This window comes from Octodon degus, unplaced genomic scaffold, assembly GCF_000260255.1.
Source record: "Octodon degus isolate 3935 unplaced genomic scaffold, OctDeg1.0 scaffold00052, whole genome shotgun sequence".
Lineage (NCBI taxonomy): Eukaryota > Metazoa > Chordata > Mammalia > Rodentia > Octodontidae > Octodon > Octodon degus.
The window spans coordinates 2,060,615-2,085,556 of record NW_004524628.1 but is presented as its reverse complement, the minus strand read 5'-3'; the positions used below and the strand labels follow the sequence as shown (position 1 = coordinate 2,085,556).

At 40.7% G+C, this 24,942-nt stretch overlaps 1 protein-coding gene across 1 annotated transcript in view; it reads right to left on the bottom strand.

The window, feature by feature from the left end:
* Anapc1 (anaphase promoting complex subunit 1) overlaps positions 1 to 18,726 on the bottom strand; it is a 104,221-nt gene extending 85,495 nt beyond the window's left edge. Inside the window, exons 1-13 of the mRNA XM_023717365.1 lie at positions 18,507 to 18,726; positions 16,647 to 16,883; positions 15,622 to 15,783; positions 12,054 to 12,105; positions 11,756 to 11,856; positions 10,738 to 10,820; positions 9,650 to 9,723; positions 6,533 to 6,678; positions 6,113 to 6,333; positions 5,195 to 5,404; positions 3,359 to 3,454; positions 1,483 to 1,573; positions 1,326 to 1,391 (exon numbers count right to left, since the gene is read on the bottom strand). Of these exons, the coding sequence (XP_023573133.1) occupies positions 1,326 to 1,391; positions 1,483 to 1,573; positions 3,359 to 3,454; positions 5,195 to 5,404; positions 6,113 to 6,333; positions 6,533 to 6,678; positions 9,650 to 9,723; positions 10,738 to 10,820; positions 11,756 to 11,856; positions 12,054 to 12,105; positions 15,622 to 15,783; positions 16,647 to 16,859 (1,515 nt within the window). The 5' untranslated portion in view covers positions 16,860 to 16,883; positions 18,507 to 18,726. The remainder of the gene's footprint in view (positions 1 to 1,325; positions 1,392 to 1,482; positions 1,574 to 3,358; positions 3,455 to 5,194; positions 5,405 to 6,112; positions 6,334 to 6,532; positions 6,679 to 9,649; positions 9,724 to 10,737; positions 10,821 to 11,755; positions 11,857 to 12,053; positions 12,106 to 15,621; positions 15,784 to 16,646; positions 16,884 to 18,506) is intronic.
* Between the last annotated feature and the right edge of the window lie 6,216 nt (positions 18,727 to 24,942).

Genomic DNA, 24,942 nt, shown 5'->3' with positions numbered 1-24,942 from the left:
TTTAAACCCAAAGAAATTTATGCCAATCACAAGATTTTTTTTTTTTTTTTTTTGGCAGAATCGGGATTAGAACTAGGGCCCCTGCACTTGCCAGGGAAGCACTTATTCCACTGAGCCATCTCCTCAGTCCCTTAAAATTTCTTTTAAAGGGGGAGAAAAAAATCTTAAAAGCTCCCAGAAAAAATGAGAAGCATTAATTAACATAGGATAGAACAAATCAACAGAACAGATTTTTTTAAATCAGGAAAGCCAGGAAATAGGAGCACATTTTTCAAGTGCTCAACAAAAAGCAGCAGCCTACCTAGGGCCAGGAAGTTACTCTTAGGAGTGAAAGTGAGATGAAGATGTTCTCAGATGAAGAAAAGCTACAAAGTGTTATCGGCTGCAGATCTGCACAAAATGAGTAACAAAAGACACCTTACATAAAAGAAATAAAAATACACAGAAAAACTAGAGTAGAATAATTTTTATATAATTTTAAAACTATTTTGTGGGGCCGGGGAGATGGTTCAATAGAATAAGCGCTTCCCTGGCAAGCACAAGGGCCTGAGTTCAAGTCCCGGCTCTGCAAAAAAAAAAACTATTTTGTTTGATATTTAAAACTAAAAACTACAATATTGTGGTTCTCTCTGTACAGGTAATACTTAAAGAGAATTAAATCATAGAGTAAAACAACCTATGAGGTAAGTAAGAGTAGTCAGAGACAGGTTATCCAAATAACTGCTTCATTATTCAATTGTGTACAAATAAATTTTACAATGTAAATTTGCTGAAAATATTATTCTGTACATAAAGCTCAGAAATGCTGAAAAAGACACATGTAGCTCATATATTTAATGTAATAAAACTTCCCAAAACATTGATACTTGCCAAAGTTACCCATACACCAATTTTCTTAAGCAATTTTAAAAGCAGTTGACAATTTTCTTGTTTGTTTAAAAATCTACCTACATTTATTAAAGGTTTCCCATCTGTGCCAGGTTCACACTGTCAATTCATCTAATGGCAATGAGCCCTGGCCCTGCAAACTAGGAACAGCAAATATTGCTTTGTTTTTTGAGACAAGGTCCTGCGACATAGTTGAGGCTTACCTTGAACTCCCTATGGAGCCCAGGCTAAACGTCAGCATTTGGCCATCTTCCTGCCTCAGCCTCCCAAGTGCTGAGATTACAGGTGTGTGCTACCTGACGGCTCAGGACAGCCAACATTAGACACTTCATTTTCAACTTAATCTGCCACATTGTGCATAGAAGAAGAAATATAACAAATTTTAAATGGAGGAGGCAGTCCTACTAGTTAAAGCATGAAGTGTTGCTGGTACTTACCCGAACCACTCCTGTATACAGCACCAGGTTCCCACTGCCTTCCAGGACCAGCATGGTGTCTATTTTCTTCAAAAAAGATAAACATTCCTTTTCTAATCTGAGCAAACTAATCATTTTGAAATAATTTTCAACTTTCAAGAAATAAGTGTGCCTTTACCTCCACGGGTGCTGCATCCTTTGCGTGTATGCTGGTGACAGAGCCAAAGATGAGCTGGGTTTTGTCATTGCTCTCTTGAAACTTTACACAGCTAAGCAGTAAAATAAAGAAAGAAACTATGGGTGCACGCAACAAACTGCACAAGTCCTAAGAGCATTGTGCTAAATGGAAAAAGACAGTCTTGAAAGGTTAACACTGAATGATGCCACTTATATAACATTCTCAGAAGGCACACTTACAGTGATGAGGACAAATTACCAAGTACTAAGGGAGGAAGGGGAGAAGGGACAGGGATGTTCTGGGATGACAATCAGGAGGTGGCACTGAAGAAATCTAAGCTGATAAAGGCATTCTGTGTCTTGACGCTAAGAGCATTTACACAAATCTACACATGCGAGAAGACTGCATGGCATCATTAACATACACGCAAAAACGAGTACATGTAAAACTGATAAAACGTGACAGAAGGTGCGTGGGTCACTGATATTAACTCCTGGTTTGATAATGTATTATAGTTATGTAAGATGTTACTTCTGTGGAGAAACGGGTACGAAGAATCCCTTCACTACCTGAACTTTCCATGAACTTTCTCTAACTATTTCAAAGTGAAAAGATAAGTAAGTGGACCAAAGGGCTAAACAGACATTCCATGCAAGAAGAAAAATGAATGACTAATAACATGAGGTGATCAACACCAGAAGGCAGCAGGGAAATGCGAATTTAAACCATTTCATAGCCACTCAACGGCTCTATTCAAAGATACTGACAATATCCGAAGTTTTCCAGGATAAAGAGAAATGAACCCTCATAGGTGGGTGTAGGAACGTAAAATGCTGCAGCCTACTTGGAAATCAACTCAGTAATTACTTACAAAGTTAAATATGAACTTACTATTTGACTCAACAATTCTACTCCAAGTTACCTACCTACATAATCTGCAATCAAGTACATCTACACAGAGACCTCTGCGTAAAGGTTCACAGTGGCACAATCCACAATTTTCAAAAAAGAAAAATAATACCACTAATTGATGAACAGATTTTAAAAAGGTGATTTACCTATACAATAAACTACTAAATAGAATGACTTATTCATACATGTTGCAACATGGTGAATCCTAAAAAAGAGTGAAGAGAGAAAGCTTATCACAAAAAACTGTATTACTGAATGACTGTATAGTCCTACTTATGGACAGAGGCAGAGTGACTAGAGTGGTTATTGGATGTTACCAATGAAAATGAGACTGACTCCAAATGTACACAAAAAAAAATCTTTCTATAGTGATAATATTTAGTTCTGGATTGATACCTGGGCATGGTGGCACTGGCCTATAATCCCAGCATTATGGGAGGTTGAGGACAGAAGATTCCAAGTTTAAGCCTAGCCTGAGCAACATAGCAAAGTCACATCTCAAAAGAAAAATTAGAGGCTGGGGAGATGGCTCAATGGAATAAGCGCTTCCCCAGCAAGAGCAAGGGGCTGAGTTCAATCCCTGGTTCTGCACACAAAAAAAAAAGTAACATGAAAAGAAAAATTTAAAAGTGTTGTGGGTGTGGCTCATTATGAAGGTTCTCAGTTTAATCCCAGTACCAAAAAACAGTAATAACAAGAAACCCCTAGCTCAGCAGCATAAACACCTGTCTGAAAAGCACAAAATGCCAAGTTCAATCCCTGGTACTGCAAGAAACCTGGTTTGTTCTGAGGGCTGCACAAATTCTAAGTTTGCTAAAAATTATTATATACTGAAGACACGCCAAGTTTATGGCATATAAACTGTTTCTCAATAAAGGCAGTCAAGGAAAAAAAAAAGGGAAAGAAGGAAGAAGGAAGGAAGGATCCCTAAATTATTTACATAAAATGATGGGGACAGACATACCGTAACTGGAGCTGTGTCTCCACTAAGAAGCATAAGAACTTCTGTCCACATAAATCAGATGTAATGAACACCTTGGAGGCCTGTGAATTTTTCTCTCTGAAACAGAATATATTAATAAAGAAATAGATTAAAAAAGAAAATCATCAGCACTAATCCAAAACAAATCTACCTCATAACTTCTACAAAGATCTTTGAAGATACTCTTCAAAAATCCTACTTCATGAATAACCCTGAAGACAGAAGCACACTTGTATGATCTCAATGCCACGATTCACATGTAAGATGAACCAGCACATCTTCCTCCTCAGGGCTAATCTCTCCACTGTGCTCCATCCTGGTTCCTCATCCAGCAATCATTTCTTTCCCCCGTACTTTGAATGCTTTGCCTGCTTATGTCCTAGTAGCCAACTCTTTCAAATTTAAAAATCTTGAAATATGGCGAACTACGTCATGAAATAAGGTGACATAAAAGGATTGGTGATTTGGTAGAAGTAAAAATGGTAACATAGCCACATCACAAAATGTCCTTACTTTTTAGATACATGCCAAAGTATTTAGGGGTAGAATTTCATAGACTTCCTTTAATATAGTTCAGCAAAACCAAAACTATTCCTTTTTTTTTTTTTTTGGCAGAACCAGGGATTGAACTCAGGCCCTTGTGCTTGCCAGGGAAGCACTTATTCCACTGAGCCATTTCCCCAGTGCCCCCAAAACTATTCTTGACGCTCAGCACTTCCACTAGCTAGTTCTATATCCTCATCTTCAAAGGTAAACTCTTTAGAAACAGTCCAAATGCCAACCTTCACTTCCTCAGCCCCATTTACTTTTTCTAAATTGTGTCCACTTTGGCCAAGGTCACAAGTGAACTTACTGACCCCTGGGGACCAAGAACCAGGAGCCCCTCCCTCTTGGAGCCATACTGCATCATCACCTGGCAATGCTGGTACCTCTTTTCTTCTGGAAATGTGTCCTGTGATACTCCTAGCTGCCACTCCCATCTGACATCATGGTTTGTATTTCTGCCCTAGCTTTGCCTCTTTGTAACCCTTGCCCCCAAATTCTAAATATTCAGTACTTCAGTCCCTGCCTCTTTCATGGTTCTACACTATGAGAATTTAACTGTTTTGAGGTCACACAACTCTTCCAGACTGTAACAATTATTAAAGCCACCTATTTAGGTGAAGGCCTCCACACCATACTCATACACATGGTAACTAAAAACAATTTCAGAGCGTTAATAGAACCCCTGGAGCCCCACACTCACTGCAGGCCCCCTGCAGCCCCAGAAACCCACCTACACATTGCTGAAATTATAATCTCCTGTCTGCTCTCAATGACCCCCTACAAGCCCACAACACCTCTCATCAAAGAGAAATGACACAGTAGCACAACTGGGATTATAGCTACTTCTAAAAAAAATACCCAAGACTTGTCAACAAAAATTTTAAATCCTTCAAAACATAAGAAGGGCCACCCAGATAGCTCAGCAGACTAAAGTGCCTGCTTAGGCAGAGCACAGGGGTTGGGGTTCAATCCCTAGCAGGCCATGGCAGCCCTGCCCCCAGGGCATACTGATACGGAGATTGAGACTGGATGTGGTGGTGTATGCCTGTAATCCCAGCACTTGGGAGGCTGAAATCAGGAGACTCACTACGAGTCTGATCTAAGTAGTAAAGCCCTGTAGACTCTGCAGACCCTGTACCATATATAAAAAAGAAAAGAGAAAAAGCTAGAAAGTAGAGCAATACACAGAAAAACTGCAGGTTTTAATAATCATTAGATTCTCCAGTAACAATGTTTTTCTTTAAAGTAAATACAAAATTCTATGCTCCAAACCTCAAGTTAGTCATCGTCTCTGTCCACAAATGATCAATGCACAATTCAGGAACAATTGGCTCTGTCTCTGGCGCAAGAAAGGAGCCATTGGAATTACTATTTGGAGAATGAGAAATGCTGTGCCTCTTTGGAGACTGGTTATGGCCTGAAAGGCTGAACCTCTGCACCCCGGAAAAAGAGTGCACCCCCAAGGCAGGAGAGTGAGCACGGCTGCAAAAGAGAGAAGGCAACAGTCAGCAAGGCAGGCCCCTATGACGCACGCTCCAGCAATGCTTCCCTAAGCTTTGCAGGGAAAGCACACCTGGCACAATTCCAATCAGGCACTAAAACATTTTAAAGGAAAAAAGCTAGTTGAGAGATTCATACCAATGTGCTCTACTATATTCTAAAGAGAATTCTTAGTAAAATAATTCATCTTTTTAAAATAGAAAATTCATTTTCTTCCTCGGGAAATGAATTCCTTGTATTACTAAACAAAAAAGTCTACTTGAAAGCACACTCCTACGTAGTCAGATACATACAAACCACAAGGCTATGTCCCAGTAGCATCGTTTATAAAACACATATCAGAAGATACACAGATACCAATGACCAAAAGGAAAACTAGTATAAATTAAAGCAAAGGAAAACTACCACAATATTTTTGGAATTAACTTTCATAAAACTGCTGCCACACTGGTGGAAACAAAACAATCCTAGGATAGCAAAATCAGCTTCTAGATATGGTCATCAAAGACAGATGACACAGTAGACTCACAAGTCTTAGTTTAAAAAAGCACAATTGAGATTATAGCTATTTCCTCTAAAAATTACCTAAGACTTGTCAATAAAAATTGTATCCTTCAGAACATAAGAGAAAGCTAGATAAGAAGGCATCTGTTGCTTGAGATTGTGTTTAAAACAAGGAGATGCGTCCACCTTAGAGCTGCCATGTTGGAAATGGAAGGAGAGCGCGAGTGCAGGCTGGGTGACGAGGCCGAGCGGCTCTGGCTGTGGATGGAGGAGTAGTTCTGGAAAGGTGACGCCACAGGGGAGTCGCCTTTGGACAGGCTTCTCAGATGTGCTGTGAGGGAGCTGCTAGTGGCCACGTTCTGGGGGGTTCCCCCCTGTTCAGAGAACTTTAGGACTACGTTCTCTTCCTTAAGCAAAAATAAAGGAAAAAAAAGAATAAAAGGCAATTTCCTTGTGACAATGCAGCGTACATGTCAGTATTAAGGACACAATAGTCTTCTCTTCCTAGGACGTTCAGTCCATTACACAAGTGACCCAGCCACAAACATGCGACAGCGTTCAGCATCACCTATGCTGCATACTAAGGAGAAAGGAATTTGTCTTTACCTCTGCTCTGACTCTCCGGAGAGTCCACACAGAATGCACGTTTTGGACAGTGTCATATGTCATTACAATGGAAGGGTCGATGTTGAGGAACACGATTTTTATTGCTTGATCTACAACATATTGTACCCGTGATGAGCCAAAAAGACCTTAAAAATAAAACAGAAACAATCAGGCAAAAGACAATGGGTTTCTTAAGACCAAGCCTTAGGAATCAATTTCTAAAATTCCTAAAGATACAGTGGAAAAAAAAATCAATGAACGTACAAACCACTAAATAGTAGGCAATTAACCCTGTATTTACTTTGGGCATTAATTTCCTTAATAGATATTGGCTGGCCAGACAGCTCAGAGATTAAAGCGCCTGCTTAGGCAGACACAGGGGCTGGGAATTCAAACCCCAGCCTGCCACACCAGCCCTGCCCCAGGAGCACGCTGAGACTTGGGTGTGGTGGCGCACGCCTGTAATCCCAGCACTTGGTAGGCTGAAAAGCAGGAAGGATCACTACCAGTCCAATCTGTGTAGTGAGACCCTGTAGATCCTGTACTCAATACATAAAATAAATAAATAGAATATATTAAAGATGAAACCATTTAAGTTTCTACTTTATAGACCAAGGAGACAGCTTAGAGCTTAAGTACCTGCCTGGTCAATACAAAGTCCTGAGTACAATCCCCAGTACCAAAGAAAAAAAAAAGGACAAAGTTTCAACTTTATGTACATGCAACAGAATGTTGAGCATCAATGCTGACTCAAAGCATCTGTGAGAGAAGTGTCCAAGGCTACTCAACAATCAACTTGTTTATAAACTGTAATCAGCTGCTTGCAAAGTTTGCCTTTCTCACTGGTTTTCTTCTGTACAAACCTGTTCTCCACAATAACTAACCAAGCAGTGCCGCACAGTACACTACTGTTCCTTCTTTATAGTTACATGTGCAAAGTTACGTTTTTTTCTACTGAGTTCACTTTTCACTTCTCAAATACCATGGATTGGTTTTCATCTCACCTTCCCAAATGCTTCCTTTTCAATTAACATATTGAACCACATAAGAAAAGACTGTTTTATAAAAAAATATTATTTTAAAAGAAATATCACTTGTGATGCTATCCTATTAATGTACTAGTGAGTTTCACATCCTGATTTTTTGTATTTTATAGACAGAGTCTCACTGTATTTCCCCAACTAATCTGGGTTTACACCATCCTCCTGCCTCAACCTCCTGAATAGTTGGGGCAACAGGTATACACTGCTGCATCCAGCCTCTCACACAGGCTTTTACAAAACTAGAATCATAGGGGCCGGGGAGATGGCTCAGTGGAATAAGCACTTGCCTGGCAAGTGCAAGGGCCTGAGTTCAATCCCTGGTTCCGCAAAAAAAGAAAGAAAAACTAGAATCATAGTGGACTTCACAGTTTTATATCCTATTATTCCCTAATATCCTACATTATAAATAAGCAACTCCTGAGATTATTAAGTATTATTCAAAAGCACAATCAACAATAGGTACATATCATTAAATCATAGGCCCTACCGTGTTCATTTAGGTTGCTTGTGTTGATACCAATGTGATATAAAAGAGTCAATGAACTTTTTCTATAAATATGGCGCCAATGAGTAAGTTTCTTTAGCCTTTGTGGTTTACACACTGACGCTATCACATAATATTTGTTTTGTTCAACCTTTCATAAACTTTACAAAAATAACATAAGGCAAAATATAACCTGTGAAATAGAAGACAATAACTTCAGTGGTGTTTCAATTACAGTAGCCCCTCGCTATTATATGGTTCAATTTTGCAGACTCACTGTTGTGTGCCTTTCAAAAGTTATTAATCTAAATTATTTATCGTGGATTTTTCACTATATTGTGGGATTCTAGAGTACCATACGGTATACATATGTTGTTAAAATTACATAGGTTTACAAGTTTAGAAAATGGCTAAGAACATTAGAAGTATTTTTAAAAGTGTGGAAAGGGTTTTTAAAGCCTTAAAATATATAGGGAGTGGGGAGCTAGCTCAATGGCATAACTCACATGCGCAAGGGCCTGAGTTTGGTCCCCAGTACCACAAAAAAAAAAAAAAAAAAAAAAGTCTGCTGTTGAGGGCCAGCCTGATAGCTCAGCGGACTAAAGCACCTGCTTAGGCAGAGCTCAACAGCCAGGGTTTGATCCCCAGCATTCTGTACTGGTACCGCCTCCAGGGCACATTGAGACAGCAATTGAGGCTGGGCACAGTAGCACATACCTGTAATCTCAGCCCTTGGGAGGCTGAAAACAGGAAAATCACTAGAATCCAATCTGAGTAGTGAGACCCTATAGATCCTGTCCTAAATACAGAGGAAAAAAAATTGTGTGTGTGTGTGTGTGTGTGTGTGTGTGTGTGTGTATATATATACTTCAGTGATTTTCAGTTATCGTGGGGGAGTCTGGAATATGAGCTCCATGACAAGTGAGGGGCCACTGTTTGCACCCAGGCTAAATTCTAAAAATCAAAATGCCTGGCAGTATGCAATGTGGTAATTACTGGAACTGTCCTACCAATTTGATTTGAAACTGTCTCATTGCTATTTCTCAATAAAATTATGGAAAAAAATAAAGATAAAGATAAAAATGCCAAAGAATATATTTTGCAGGCTGCAAAACCTCATCATTTCTAATTACCTATCATGTTTGAGCACGCAAAAAATGTAAGGATAATTATCTAGAAATACTTGTATGAAAGTTCTGAGCCCCAATAAATTACACTATTATGAGTAAACAAAGTAAAAAACTAAAATTTACTCAGTATAGGCATAGAGCCCTACATTTCTTCTCTCAAAAAAAAACATTCAAAGATCATTATTAAAGAACACAGCCATCTACAGATTAGTATGTCAGTATTCCCCATTGATTTATGTGATTTTATTTTTACAAAAAAAATGAACAATTACACTCAAGTTCTTATTATAGTATGAATTACTTTCATAATACATTATTTTTGTAACATGTTTAATGATCTCATATTTTATAAACAAGTCAGTTTTTTATAAGCACCTTTTTTAATTTCCCTCCCTCCCCCAAACTAAAAATTAAAAAAAGAGATATATGTAAAAGTATAAAAGAATATAAAACTACTTACTTCCAGATTTACAAACCAGTGGGGTTATTTCATCTAGAGGGTGCAGCATGCTGAACATAGTGGGCAAAGGTTCTCTAGCAATAAACAAATACATCAGTCAGACACTGGCACACGATGGTGAGTGAGGTTTGTGCACACTTTTCCTTACAAGGGAGTTCTTCAGAGGACAAAAGCTAGGAAACCTTCCATCTCCAAAAGCAACTCTCTAAACTTTTACACACTGTTTTTCACAGTATCTTCTATTTCATGCCTAGAAATCACTCTTCTTATAATAATTTTATACATACACAGAGTAAAACCAGGGAATATCTGCAAATAGCACTCATCTCATTACAGAACCCCCAGAGTTTTGGGCATAAGGTCATCATTTTTTTTTATTTGCCTCTCTTAGTGGCTGTATCTATTGCAGCTAAGAATGACACTTAGCTTCCTACACTTATTTCAAAGGGTATACGTATGCAGAAATACTTCAAGTAAATGAAACTCCAGTTTTTAGACAGAGATTTTTTTTAAAAGAGGGGAAAGACTATCAAAACAGAGATTAAAATTAGTAAGCAATTTTCTCAAAACTTAGTGTCTACCTCTTACACCACATTATGACAGGTACTATATGCTCCTGCCCTTCAATGAGCTCACAATTTAGAGAAAGACAAGGTAAACGCACCATCAATAAGCATCTACAGCTTACTGTGCACCCAACACACACTACTAGGGCCCGGTTTCAAAGCTTCCAGACACTTAGCTTGTGTAATCATTGCATAAATCCTAACAAGTCACTGATGGTGTAACAGGTGAGGAAAGTATTTCTGTAACAGATAAAGAAACTAATGAAAAGAAATCCTAATAATTTATCCCATATAGCACCATGAAAACAAGCTAGAGCTAAGAATTCAATCTTATTAACATTAAGCTACTGCTTGTTCAATTATACTATGGGAGCAGGAGAGCTATACATAATTTCCAAGTGAATGTAGCTTGTAACTGCATGATGCCAAGATCTAACAGAACTTTTGGGTTAATAATTTTACCTCAAAACCAACACTTAAAAAGCCAAGATAACAATATTCTGAATGGAATAAAATGAGCACCTGGGTGGACCTGGAGGTACCTCATGGGAAGATGTGCTTCGTTCAAACAATAATCCATATTTAGTGGGCCAAACATTTGCAACCTACCAGGCAAAAAGGATACAAACAGAAAAATAAGAAAATCTACCCTTTCTTTATAAAATGTTTTTAGAAAACATGTCAGAACAGTAGATTTTCTTCCAATTTAAGAGTTTTACAAAGTAACATGGTAATTATTTTTTAAAAATTTAATTCTAACAAGCAACTCTAGGATAAAATTTAGGAAGAGAGAGGAGCCAGGGAGATAGCTCAGCAGCACAAGCACCTATCTGGCAATAGACATTTCGACTTCAATCCCCAGTACCACAAAAAAAAAAGATAATAATAATAATAATTTAGGAAGAGAAGTTCAATGTGAAATTCCCACCAGTGGCTAGTATCAGTATCAAGTCAGTATGGACAATTTTTACAATAGCACTAAATATTAAAAAGATGATGTACAGCAAGAAAAAGACTGACTGCTTATACACCTTCATAGAATTCTAATTTTTTTCTCTTTTTGCAGCACCAAAGATTAAACTCAGAGCTTGTGTACTAAAAATTAAACACAGTCCTTGTTTTTTCTTATTTTGAGAAAAAATAGCTGCCTAGGCTGAGCTCAAACTTGTGATCCTCCTGCCTCAGACTCTAAGACTGCAAAATTATTTCTTATGTATCATTTAAACTGAAAAGTCCCCATAGAAAAAAGACTTGATAGGGGCCGGGGAGATGGCTAAGTAGAGTAAGTGCTTCCCTGGCAAGCACAAGGGCCTGAGTTCAATCCCTGGTTCCGCAAAAAAAAAAAGAAAGAAAGAAAAAGAAAAATGTTATTAAAGTTACTAAAATTTATTGTATTTGAATAAAATAAAAATAATATTCTTGATTACAAGACAAACCAAGGCATATCACTGAAACTAATTAAATTAAGAATGATCTCCAACAAAACACACAAAAAATATTTATAGTATTTAAGTTTACCTGAAATTAAAAAAAAGTTTACCTGAAATGGTAAGGAAGCTATATAATCCTTTCCTTCTATACTATGCATATTTATACATGAACTCTGCAATATACATATGCATTTTTCGACTTCATAGCTACCTGAAATGAAAGAGTACAAGATCTATGGTTTTTGTTTCCCTGAAAAGTTCAATTCTAACTCTTACAAATTATTAAGTGCACAATGTAAAAGTACTTAGGTTAAACTATGATTAGTAGTGGCTATTTAAACAAGAAAAAAAAAAAGTGAGATGAACATTTAGAATTATCATAAAGGAAATAAAATTTCAAAAACTTACTGTAGGACTTTTCAGATTTATCCTGTGATATAATGAAGTCACACCACAATGCCTAAAATCAAAACAAAATGCTTACCTAAGAAAATTGCATCTAAGTAACATTCTCAACTAACAGCATCTAAACAATGACATCCACATCCTTTTCCATCCTCATCTCAACACCATACACTATGGTAACAAACAAGAATAAGGAGAAATAAAACTAGACCAACGATAAACATTATAAAGAAAGACATACAATTCAATTTTATGGAAACAGGAGGGAAGACAAAAGCCAAAAATCCTAAGGTAGAAGCCTCATAGTACAAATTCAAATACTGACTCAACCTGTAGTAAACCCTATAACCTCCAGCATGGTGGCAAACCCCTATAATCCCAGCACTTCGGAGGTTGAGGCAAGGGGCACTGTGAGTGGTAGGCCAGCCTCAACTACACAGCAAAAAACTGTCTTAAGAAAACAAAAACCAAAAAACCCTAAAACCAACGCAAAACTAAAGATTATCCGAAGAATTTAATACTTAACAAGGGTAGGACAAATTGAAAAATTAATAAATAGAATCTGAGTCACATATCATTATCTTTCTCAACATTAGCAAGATCATTCACAATGTATTTTCCAGACCAAAAAGACTGACATTTCAAATCATATGATCACATGTAGAAGCAATGTAATACAAAAGTGCTCTAGAAAAGGAGGTAACTAAATATCCATTTAGTAAATAGGCCATTATTCCTTAGAAAAATGAAGATGGGAACACAGAAGTAAAGAACTCTTTGGATATTATCAAATCCACTTTTCCCTTCTATGCTAACTAAATGGGCTATATGAGATAAACATTATCTTCAAGAAGATTAAAAAAACCACATGCCCTGCTGGCCCTGCCCCTAGGCAGGCTGAGCCACTGAGACAGAGACAGGGCGTGGGCGTGGTAGTGCACGCCTGTCATCCCAGCGCTGGAAAGGCTAAGACAGGATAACTACAAGTCTGAGCTGCATAGTGAGACCCTGTACCAAATACATTTTAAAAAATGAGGAAAGAGAGAAATTTCAAGTAGTTCAGTTCTTCCATTCCCATAAGTACAGTAATAAGCCAAGTGGAAATGCTTAACAGAAGGCGAAGCACTGTCCAAATACAAAAGTTTTGATACTTATGAATCAGGAGTATAGTATTAGTCAAAGTTTCCCAAAACCTCAACAGCCTATTCTCTTAACTCATCTACTGTAAATATATTTGGTTTTTCCCTAATTTTTTATTCAAAAAACCTTTCAATAAGAAAACCTAAATAGAGTGAATATCTGTTTCACCTGAAATCAACAATCACTAAAATCAACAATCGTTAACATTTTACCATGTTTATGTGCGCTCCCTTGCACTTGAAGCATCAAGGAGGCTACTGACTACTTGTAAACTAACATATCTGTTTAGCAGGACTAGCAACTGAACTCAGGATCTCTGCACTGACTCACAATCCCAGTCTTTATTTGGAAAAAGGATCTCACTGGGCTTGAATTTGCAGTCCTTTCTCAGCATCTAGAGTGCTGAGATTACAGGCCTGTACCACACCCGGCCTCTAGTTGTAAGTAATTGCACACCTATCATCACACTTTATCATCCATTTCCTAAAAATAAAGATGCGCTATAAAACCACAGAACTTTCAACCTAAAAAAAAGAAATAACTCAAATAGTACCTAATATCTGGTCATTTTTCTATTTTTCCACTTTCTCACCAAAAAATACTTTTTGTAGCTAATTTCTAGAATCAGGAGTCAACCAAAGTTCATTTTATAAGACTGAAACACTGCACTTGGTGATATCAGTTTTGGTCTCCTTTCATCAGTTTTTTCTTTCTCCATGACTTTATGGCAAATATACACAAAGCAAACACAAAAAGACAATGAATTCTCATCAACCAGCATCAGTCATTATAAATCTTCAGCCACCCTCACTCATCTAGATGCCAACCCACTCCCCATCTCGCCAACCCAACCCTCATCTCGTTATTTTACAACATGAGCTTCTAGTCCTCCTCTGTCCTAGAACAGGAAGCTAGTTCTAAACGTTCACGGTAAGTGTTCCTGGAAGCCTTTGTTCTTTCACACTGAGCAAGTGAGCTTGTTATGGTTGGTGTGTATTTGTGCCCCCAAAGCCTCAAGCAGTCACTGAGGCGCAGTTCTACAGTTTGTGATTAACTCACTGGATAATGGGTGTGAGTGCTACACCCAGCCTGGGGCGGGCAGCCTGGATGCAACTTAAGGGAGACAGACTTGCCCTCTGTTGCCATTGTTGCCACAACTCCTCTCATTTGCTCTTGCTCTTTGTTGCCTGCCGTGAACTGCTGCCCTCTGCCACATGCCACTCTGCCTTGGAGCCAGTCAAGTATGGGCTGAAACCTCCATTGACTGTGAGCTAAATAAACCTTTCCTTCCTTCATTTTGGGTGTCAGGCATTTGTCCCAGCAATGAGAGAAGAGTACCTAAGACAGAGCTACACAGCACCACTTCAGTGCTGTGACAGCATCCTTTTCCTAGAATGCCAGGAAGAATTTATAATCTTCCCAGAATCAATTATATTAGAGATTACAAAAAGCTGACTCTCCTATTCCTTCTACAAGTATTAGCTGACATTCTTCTACAAGAGTTCTCAGTCGGGGCCGGGAAGATGGCTCAGTAGGATAAGTGCTTCCCCGGCAAGCGCAAGGGTCTGAGTTCAATCCCCAGTTCCACCAAAAAAAAAAAAAAAGAGTTCTCATTCATCAAAAGGAGGTGAACTCCCTGTCTTCCTGAAGACCCGGCAAGTGCTTAATTGCTTCTCTTTAATTACCAATTTTGTGAAAAGAGGTGTAACAGTCAACTGCCATGGCAGCAAGTGCACTGTTCCTTTTCTTCCTGATTATTGCTGTGAACCCAACAATTTTCGCTTAATTAATATAATTATAACTGTGATAAATTGTAATAGGCATGTTTTAAACAATATTTCTGCATCCCTAACACTTTATAACCTTTTTTTTAAAAAAATAACAAATAGGGGCCAAGGAGATGATGGCTCAGTGGAATAAGCGCTTCTCTGGTGAGCGCAAGGGCCTGAGTTCAATCCCCGGTTCCACAAAAAAAAAGATGAAAATAACAAATAGAAGTACCCAAGGATGGTATCAGCAAATGACAGGATAAAGAATATAAAACAAAATTCTTGCCTGGGGAGCTAGCTTAGCGGTCTAAGTGCCCACCTGGCAAGCACATGCATCTGGGTTCAATCCCCGGCATCACATGCCATGCCAGCCACAGAAACCGGGCATGGTGGCGCACATCTGTAATCCTAGCACTGGGGAGCCTGAGACAGGAGGATCACTGAGTCCGACCTGCACAGCAAGACCCTGAACCAAACAAACAAAAGCTTTTTCAAAAAAATTCTTATTGTCCTGCCATCATCTTCACTGCATGTTAAAATGCGCACCTAGCTGCTGAGATCTTTATACTACTTTTTATCATTTCTGCTAAATTTTAAAACTAAAGCTTTTTAAAAAGACGGGTTAAGTAGTGAATCTACCATTGAAATGCAGATCTACTCACCTGCTGAACAGGACTATCAACTGTAAACGCCTTATAAACCGCCAGTGCTTGGCTTTTACTTCCTTTGCTCCATATCACCATATTTCCAGCCACATAGAGTTCTTCATCATAGTCCACTTCTTCTCCAATTTCACTAACTCCTTTTCTCAACTGCCAGCTTTCCTTAAAAATTAACATAAGCAAGGTATGTTCAAGTATTCTTTTCTTTTTTTTTTTTTTCCAATAGTCTGAAGTCAAGATTCATTTGCCTGTGGTAAGACTTAATCCAAGTCCAACTCCTAGGAGGTCTGGGGCACTGATCAGCAGCATAATGGAGCATGCAGGTAAATTACACCTTACAAGATTTTCAGGAACAAGAGTGCACTGCAGGAAGTGTTTTAGATCTGTGTTACTCTGCCAAAAATACAAATAAAACTTGTATCTATAGGTCAAAAGTGAAATCACATGCTTGGGAGACTCAAAGCACACACTAAGAGTATGCAGGGGGCAGAGAGAAGACAGCATGGGCCACATGCGGATTGCTGGGAGAATTCTATACAATGCAGACTTCCCTGCTTCACCGCTGCATAGACATTCATTAATTCATCTTTTTATTGTTGGTTTTTTGGTAACAGGAAATGAACTTGACCTTGCACTTGCCAGAGAGATGCCTAAGCTGCTGAGCTATCACCCCCGCCCCATGCATATTCATTCACCTTCCTTCTCTTGTCCTCCCCATAAAAAGAATGAAATATCTCAATTTCTAACATAAAATCTGGTCAATACACATGAAGCAAAGAGAAAGACACTTACAATGAACCACAATCATAGTATAGAACTTGACTCTCATTGTAAAACCACAAGTTATACAGTCTGTCTAAAGAAGCAGTTAGGACACACAACGATTTCACTGTATTTTAGCACTGGACAAATTCATCCTAGAAGTAGTTATCACACTCATTTCTGAGTTGCATTTGTTTGGCCCTGAATTACAAGCTAACCATATCAGTCTATATTTCAAAAATATAATGAAATCTTAATACAACCTTCTGTTTCTCATGGATTGTAACCTCTTGAAGAGATCCCACCAAGCCGGCAGCACCATCAGAAGACCATAACTCAGAGGCTGGCTGCAGCTGGCGAAGCTGAAGGTTCAAAGCATTAGGGTGGTGCTTGCAGTGGTCTCGACCGAAAGGAACAAATTCCTGCAAATCCCCGGCTGCAATCATCGTTGCCCTTTCTTCATAGAAGTTCGACATGGGTTCCAAATATCACCATTATTTCTGCATGAATTGAAACACATTCCCATCAGCTTCTAAGGCCAATCAAAACCAGTTTAGTACTAAGAGAGATGGATGAGCTGCACAGAAACATGCCACTATACCTTCCAAACTATTTCTACACATGTTAAATGACAGCTGGTAAAACTGACATGGTGCCATATGGTACATAAGGTGGGAGTAGGTTATGTCTCTGAGACAATGACAATTTATAAAAATGGAATTCACAGCATCACAGTTAAGCTGCAATCCTAAAACACAGAAATCGATAAACACCTGACATCAGCACTGTAAGACAATCTTTACATTTTTGTTTAAACAGCACTCAAGATTAATAGAGTTTAGGGCTGGAGAGATGGCTCAGTGGTCTAAAGCAACTACTTGGAACAAGCTTGGCAAAGCACAAGGACCGCGGTTCGATCCTTCAGCACCACATGCCAGCCAGCCTCGCCCCCTGGTGGGCTGAGCTGGCCACACACACACACACACACAATAAATAAATGTAATAAATAAATAATTAAAAAAAAAGATTTATAGAGTTTAACTGAGTTTTACTTCGATTTATCTTTTAAGATTTTTTTTTTTTTTGGCGGAACTGGGGATAGAACTCAGACCCTTGCACTTGCCAGGCAAGCACTTACTCTACTGAGCTATCTCCCCAGCCCCAAGATCTTTTTAAATGTTTTCTTCCTTGTACAAACACCTCAACGTTGCTATAGTTCCTAAGCAGCGTCCCTAGGCCTCAAAGTTACTTCACTGTGAATTAAATATCATGCCTGAAATCAATCAGTACTGAGAACACTGCAACTTGAGACAAAACTAAAAAGGTACCTTACAACTTACAAAAAATTCAAAATTCAGGTGGGCCTTGTTGAATATATTCTATTCAACAAGATTCAAATATTTAAGAGACTTGCGACTTCAACTTTTCTTGTAAAAGTTTGTAACATTATTCTCCTAGCAACTACGGGGGAACTACAAAATTGTTAATTACAGTATATTATAATTAATGATTATATACAATATATTATATAGTACATGTAATGTATACTATGTCTTATATATATATATAAAAAATAGTACGTAGGCTATTTTCACAGCTGACATCTTTTGTTTATAGGCTACAGTATACAGGCTGTTTTCACAAGATACATAGATATCTTTCGTACTGATTAAGGCAACATAACGCTTTCACAGTACCCCAAAATTTTATAAATGTGTCATTCTTACAGGCAAAAACAAAGAGCTACACACGAAAATACTAATTTGGCAGCAATAAATCAAAATGTCAACACTGATTACTAGAAACACTGTCAAAAACAGGAAAGCCAAACGCATAAAGAACCTGCAGTCCCGGCTTCCGCAGCGCACACACTAGAAGGAACCTCGAGTGGAGTCCCCACCACAAGGCCGAGCTTCCCCAACTTCTTTTCAGCTGATCCTCTGCAAAGCCGCTCGGAGGGGCCGGGGGACACCCCGAGAAAGCCGGCCTGCAGGCCCGCGTCGGCTCCGCCCGGCGCGCCCCGTGGCTCCGCCCTCGGCTTCCCGCCCCTCCACATCACGGGCGCGAACTGGCCCCGCGAGACGCGCACGTCTAGGGGACCGCGAGCCGGGGCCCGGGAGCACCTGTGTGACTCGAGACGCGTCCGGCGCGGCGAGCCCCGGCCGCTCCCTGCAGGCGCGGGGGCCGAGGGGCAGATCGGTCACGACGACTCCTGGGCCGCCACAGCTTCTCATCCCCTCTCCCTCCTTTATTCCGGAGGAAGAACGGGCGGGCGCAGCCGCGGACTGCTAAAGACAGGCGGGCGGGTGAGGCGTTCAAATGGACGCGTCCATCTTGGCTTTCCCGTGCTGCCCCGCGGCGGGGCGGGGCTTCGCGGAGGCGCCCGGCGTCCCGCGGTCCTAGCGCCTGCGCAGCGGAGGAGCTCTGCACGGCTGGACCTCGCGGGGCTTCCAGCTTCCGGCACTCCAAGAGACCGTCCAAAGGGAGAAAAATCGCTACAGCCACTCAGTGCCTGGACCCCCCCCCCCAACCCCGACATTCACGTCTTTCCAGATCATGTCCTTGGGTTTTGAACTGCTTCCTATTTCTGAGTTAGGTGACCTCTTCCTGGTTCTGTCTCTGCCCCTTGACCCCAAGTGCGGGGCAGCAGCCTCCAGTTTCTGGGTTGCAAGGCCGCCAAGGGAAGATGTTTGATTTTTCCCTGTGCGGTGCATGCTGGGATCCGGACTCAGAAAAGCTGAAAGATGTGCACGTGTGCAGTTTCCTATGCTCGCGGACACTTGCCCAGGCCACTGACAGACCCGGATTAAGACGTTCCCCTTCCTTCCCTGCTTGAGGGTTTGCCTGTAGGGCCCCACACCTGCAAGACCAGGCATAAGATGCCCCACAATATAGCGGCCTATGTGTTTAACGACTGCTCCGAATTACAATTGGCTATTTGGACTTAGGACTCATCTTTATTTTTTCATACAACTGTATATATACGTTTTTGAGAGAGACTCTGTCCCTTGGGGTTAGGGTACACCTTGTGTAATACAGAACTTTAATTGTGGCAGATTACACACTGCTGCAGCTTTATGTCCTGCTACACATTACAGCTATGCTTGAAAGAGTTCTGCAAATAAAAGCAGAGTCACAAGTTGGAAGTCTACTTTGACCATTTATCTGTTCTGAATATTATAAGAACCATAGACAGTGCCTCCTGTAGCGACCAATTCTTTTAAAGTTCTAGTCTGAGTCACTTCACCCTGTTGTTAATTGAAGAGTGTCTGTGTTTTCTTCTACTCCAATCTCATTGTTGCCTGGTACAGTATCTCTGGACAAAAACTCCCGATAGACTTCCTGTTGCCTAAGGAATAAAGTCCCAAATCTTTATACAAAAATGTAAATAAAGTTGGCTGTAATTTTGCATCTTCACTAAAATTGTCAACTAGGATTCACCCACATGCCTTTATGTTGGGAGCCATGAAAGCTGGAAAATTGGACAAATGTGTGAAAGCCTGACTAGGCCTCAGAGCCTAAACCAGTCACACTACCTCAGCCCTGAGACAAGCAAGCATCCTGACTAGTTAATGTCAGCTATTAGTCACTAGGCAAGAGCCACAGAGATATTTCAATGGCATAAGTGCCTGCCTGGCAAGCGTAAGGTCCTGAGTTCAATCCCCAATACCACAAAAAAAAAAAAAAATTAAGTCACTAGGCCACCTTACCTCACGTGTTACGATCTCCGTTTGCATAGGTATAAAATGTGCATGCTGTTTCTCGGGGATCGTTTCACCAACCAGGCTGATGAGTCCCCACCTAACCCACCTCTTGTCTTCTTGTCTTTTCCTTATTTCCACTGCCATTTCTCCCCAGGTAGAAAGGATCACACCGAGAGACCAATGGATCCCTTCACCTTTACATTTTATGGCCTCAATACCTTGGTCCAGTCCCATCTCTTAAAGTGTTGTCTTTCAAGGTTTCCCTCAAATGCCCTTCTCAGGAGGCTGAGCTCCAAGACTAAGAAGCTTCTTAGAACATTTTGGTACACCACTTGTCATTTTGGTCATTTAACTGAAACCAAACCATGTCCAGAAGTCTTTGCCTTCAGCATACAGAGAAAGTCAATGTACAATCACATCTCTTGTCCTCTGCTCTATTCCTTCCAGAAGACCCCCACCATCCTACAATTCTCTTTGTACCCCCACCAGGGTTTTCCCAAAGAACTTGGGGCAGGCCCCACCTCAGTTGCCCCTCAGAGTCCTCCATTGGCACCATCCTCAGTGCCCTGTACCTCATGCTGCACCTCAGCCACCGCTGCATGCTGCCTGCTCCTCCAAGGGGCATGTGCTCCACCAGCCCTGTCTGCCCCACTGCCAATCACTGGGCACAGAAGGCCAGGGCCTCTGCCCTAGCCCCTGAAGCCCTGGCTTCTGTCACTGCCAGACTTGGATAAAGCGCTTCCCTGTCAGGTGTGAAGTAAAAACTGGCTTCCAAGGAGGCCAAAGATAGAAACCCAAAAGAAGCAAGCTTTGGTCACTAGGAACAAGGCAGGAAGGAGTCAGACCTACACAGTCCTTTTCTCCACTCTCTTCTGGACTGTTCCAAGGCTTGCTCTGTCTGCACAGTGTGGCCTACGAGCAGATGTGCACTGAGTGAGACCCTGATGCCAACCCGTCTGCTGAACTTTTGGCATCCTGTTGTTCAGCAGTGACCTCTACAGTGCTTGTCATCTTTTCCTGCTCTTTCCCCTTTCTGTTATTCTCTTTGTCTTGGGCTAAAACTTCAACACTCACCATCCCTTCCTCCAGCTCTCCTTGTTAGGGAGCCACAGGAGCATGGTCTACAGTGTTAGACTGCTAAAGGTCCAACTTATATGGAGTCCCTGGAAACATTTCCCCAGTGCCCACTCCCGGGCATTCCCTTCTCTGCTCAAAGAAATCCCTCGGGGACTTTTTTGTGGTTTCAGCTAATGTTCTCTAGAAGGACACAACAATCTAAGCTCATAGTCCCCTCCGGTGCTCCCCGAGACTCATCCTCCAGGCACTGACGCCACGCTGCGCCTCCTACAGAGTGGCAGCTGAGGCTCTCTGTCTCCTAGAAGCACTCCCAGGTCAGCAGCACTGCCTAGATCTCTGACATAACAAACTCTCCTGAGAACAAAAAATCCTTCTCCATCTGCTGCTACCCATGGGGATTCAAACCACAAATCCAAGAGCTTCCGAGGACCAACAATTCCTATTATATCCATTGTCATCCCATTCCTATCCTTCCGGCATTTCAGGCCCATGAATGACTCAGAACACAAATGTCTCTGTGTGTCCTCCTGCAGGCTACATGTCTGCTGTGTCCTCCAAACAGGCATGAATTAACGGTAATGCTCCTGAGATTACATTTTTAGATGCAGACATAGATATACTCATAAAATCTTTTCTTTGATTTTGTCAGTACTGGGGGGTTAAACTCAGGGCCTTGGCATTGAGCTACATCCTCAGCACTTATCTTTTTAGACAAAGTCCAAGTTGCCCAGGCTGGTCTCCAACTTGCAATACTCCTGCCTCAGCCTCCCAAATAGCTGGGATAATAAGCATGCATCACTGAGCCTGGCTTAAGGTAGACCGTTTGTGGTGATGTGTCCAACCTTATAGATAGCAGAATTCCTAATGTGCAGTTGGTATGCTAAAATAAAACTGAATAAAATCCCTGTTTCTCACTTTTAATTTTGACAAAATGTATCTTTGCATGTGTAACTACTGCCACATAATAGTACTACTACAGTCTTTATGGCTCACGTGACAAGCATCATTACATAATCATTTCTGTGGGTCAGGAGTCCAGGCATGGCTTTTATGGTGTCGCTCTTCAGAGCCTCACAAGGCTGCAAATCAATGTGTTGATTGGGGCTATGAGCTCAGCCAAGGCTCTGCCAGAGAAATTCTGCTAAGAATTTGATTTTGGGACCGGGGAGATGGCTCAGTAGAATAAGCGCTTGGCTAGCAAGTGCAAGGACATGAGTTCAATCCCCGGTTCTGAAAAAAAAAAAAAAAAAAAAAAAAAAAAGAATTTGATTTTGTAGTGAAAATATATATATATATGTATATGCATATACAAAATAGGATATACAACTACTTTCTCTTAGTTCAATGAGAAGAAGGTTTGTACTAATATTGCTTAGACAAGACATCATGTCTACATCTTGTCCTCTGAATAACTACTATGAAAACAATATGCAATGTATTAATTATTGTAACTGTCCTACTAACCTGTTTTGAAACTCTCATTTCTATTTCTTTTCATTAAAATTAATAAAAAATAAAAATAAAAAGAGGGAAAATCCCATCACATTGTAAATGGTCATAAAGGCAAAAAAAATTATGAGCAATCATAATCTCTTTTTTTAGGAGATATACATCATATGTATGATATATATATAATTTGATTTGCTATAATTATAGGCCTAAGGCCTAAGTATTCTGTGACCTATCCGTCAGAGGCTGCTCCCAACCCCTCAGAGCCTCCCAGTTACCCACCTGCTGACATCTCCAACCTCACCCAAGCCAAGAAGGCCATAGGGAAAGTCCAGCAGCAAGAAATAAGTCACGGGCTGAAAGATATCTCAGTAGAATAAGTGCCTGCCTGGCAAGCCCAAGGTCCTGAGTTCAATCCCCAGTACCACAAAAAAAGAAAGAAAGAGAAAGAAAGAAAAAGAAAGGCAAGCAAGCCCCAGTCTCAGTCTTACATGATGGAATCACAAAACATATTCCACACCTTCAAGAACCAGAAATAAGTCACACTTAAGGAGAGAGACTGACACGAGGAAGCAGGGATCCTTGGAGGCCGGTCTCCAGCAGCTGATCGGTCACCTAAGCTATGCGTGTTAGCTACACCTTGCACAGAGGCCAGATTCTGCTCTTGCACCTGGCTCCTTTTGGCTCTTTCTTACTAGGCCTGCACAGGGGCCTGTGGCCCACACCGGCTCACCCCTAGTTCCTAATCATTTCAGTATGTCAGAAACAACCCAAACACCTTCTGTCCCCCAGTGCTCAGGACTGAATCCTGCAGCACTCTGCCACTGAGCAATATTCCCAGTACATGATTTACAAATTCATGCATAAAGAACAGTATTTATATTCGAGGTAGAAAACAGGAGGATCACTACAAGTCCGATCTGTGTAGTGAGACCCTATAGACTCTGTACTAAGTACAAAAAATAAATAAATAAAGGCCGGCCAGGTAGCTCAGTGGATTAGGCAGACACAGGGACCAGGGTTCAATCCCCGGCATGCTATGCCCACCCTGCCCCAGGGTGCACTGAGATGGTGATTGAGACTAGGCCTGGTGGCAAGTGCCTGTAATCCCAGTGCTTGGGAGGCTGAAAACAGGAGGATCACTAAGAGTCCAATCTGTATAGTGAGACCCTATAGATCCTCTGCTAAATACAAAAATTAATTAATTAATTAATTAATTTGAAGTAGAATGAGCCACTAGCCCAGGTTTCCCAGAACTAGGATATGGGATTTTCTGTATTAAAGTGAACTGACCAAACAAACCGAGGTTACTAATCGCTCTAATGTGAAGTATTAAAATACAGAGTTTCTATATAAATAAATCTTGAGTATTGGATGCTTAAGGGAAATGAACAACAACAACAACAACAACAAAAAATAGCAAACAAAAGACTTTAAGAAGTCAAAGGGCTGGGGAGATAGCTCACCGGCATAAGCACCTGCCTAGCAAGCACAAGGTCCTGAGTTCGATCCCCAGTACCACAAAAACAAAAACAAAAAACAAAACAACTACAGTTACTAGGGCCAGGAAGATAGCTCAGTAAAATGCCTGCCTGGCAAGCACAGGGTCCTGAGTTCAATCCCTATTACTGCCCAAAAAAAAGAAGCCATGCATGGTGACCCACACCTGTAACCCCAGCACGATGAGTACTTCAAGCCCAACATGTGTAATCTAATGACTTTATGAGATCTTGAAAATTTATGTCTGAATAAATAAATAAGCAGCTGGTGACATAGCTCAGTACAGAGGCCTTGTTCAATCCCCAGTACTGAAGGGGGTAAAAAAGATTTCAGGAAAATGACATTGATATCTTTGAAATGTTTGTCTTTTGAGTAGAGATTTAATCTAATGAACAGCTGAGAGCCAAATTAGAAACCTGAGACAACACAACTAAACAAACCAGGACAACTATTAATTCCAAAGAGAGCAAAACACAATACAGAAAGAGAACAGTAGCAAACTTGGCGCCCTCGTGCAACTGATACTAAGGGGCACTTTTTGGTTTTTTTGTACCAGGAATTGAACTCACGATCTCATGCTTACCAGTCAGGGGCTGTGCCACTGAGCTACATCCCTGGCCCCCAAGAGGCATTATTAAACAACAGTAATCTAGCAAGTGGCTTGCAGGAGAGTGGAAAGTACACAGATTCGTGGAGCACATAGAGCCAAGAAGCAGAACTATAACTCCTTGCACCAAGTGTAGCTTCCCAATCAGCGACGAGTTAGTTCAGTTTCCCAGGGAAACACGACGTGCACGCAGGCTTCTGTGCACCTGACGCTGCTCTTCAG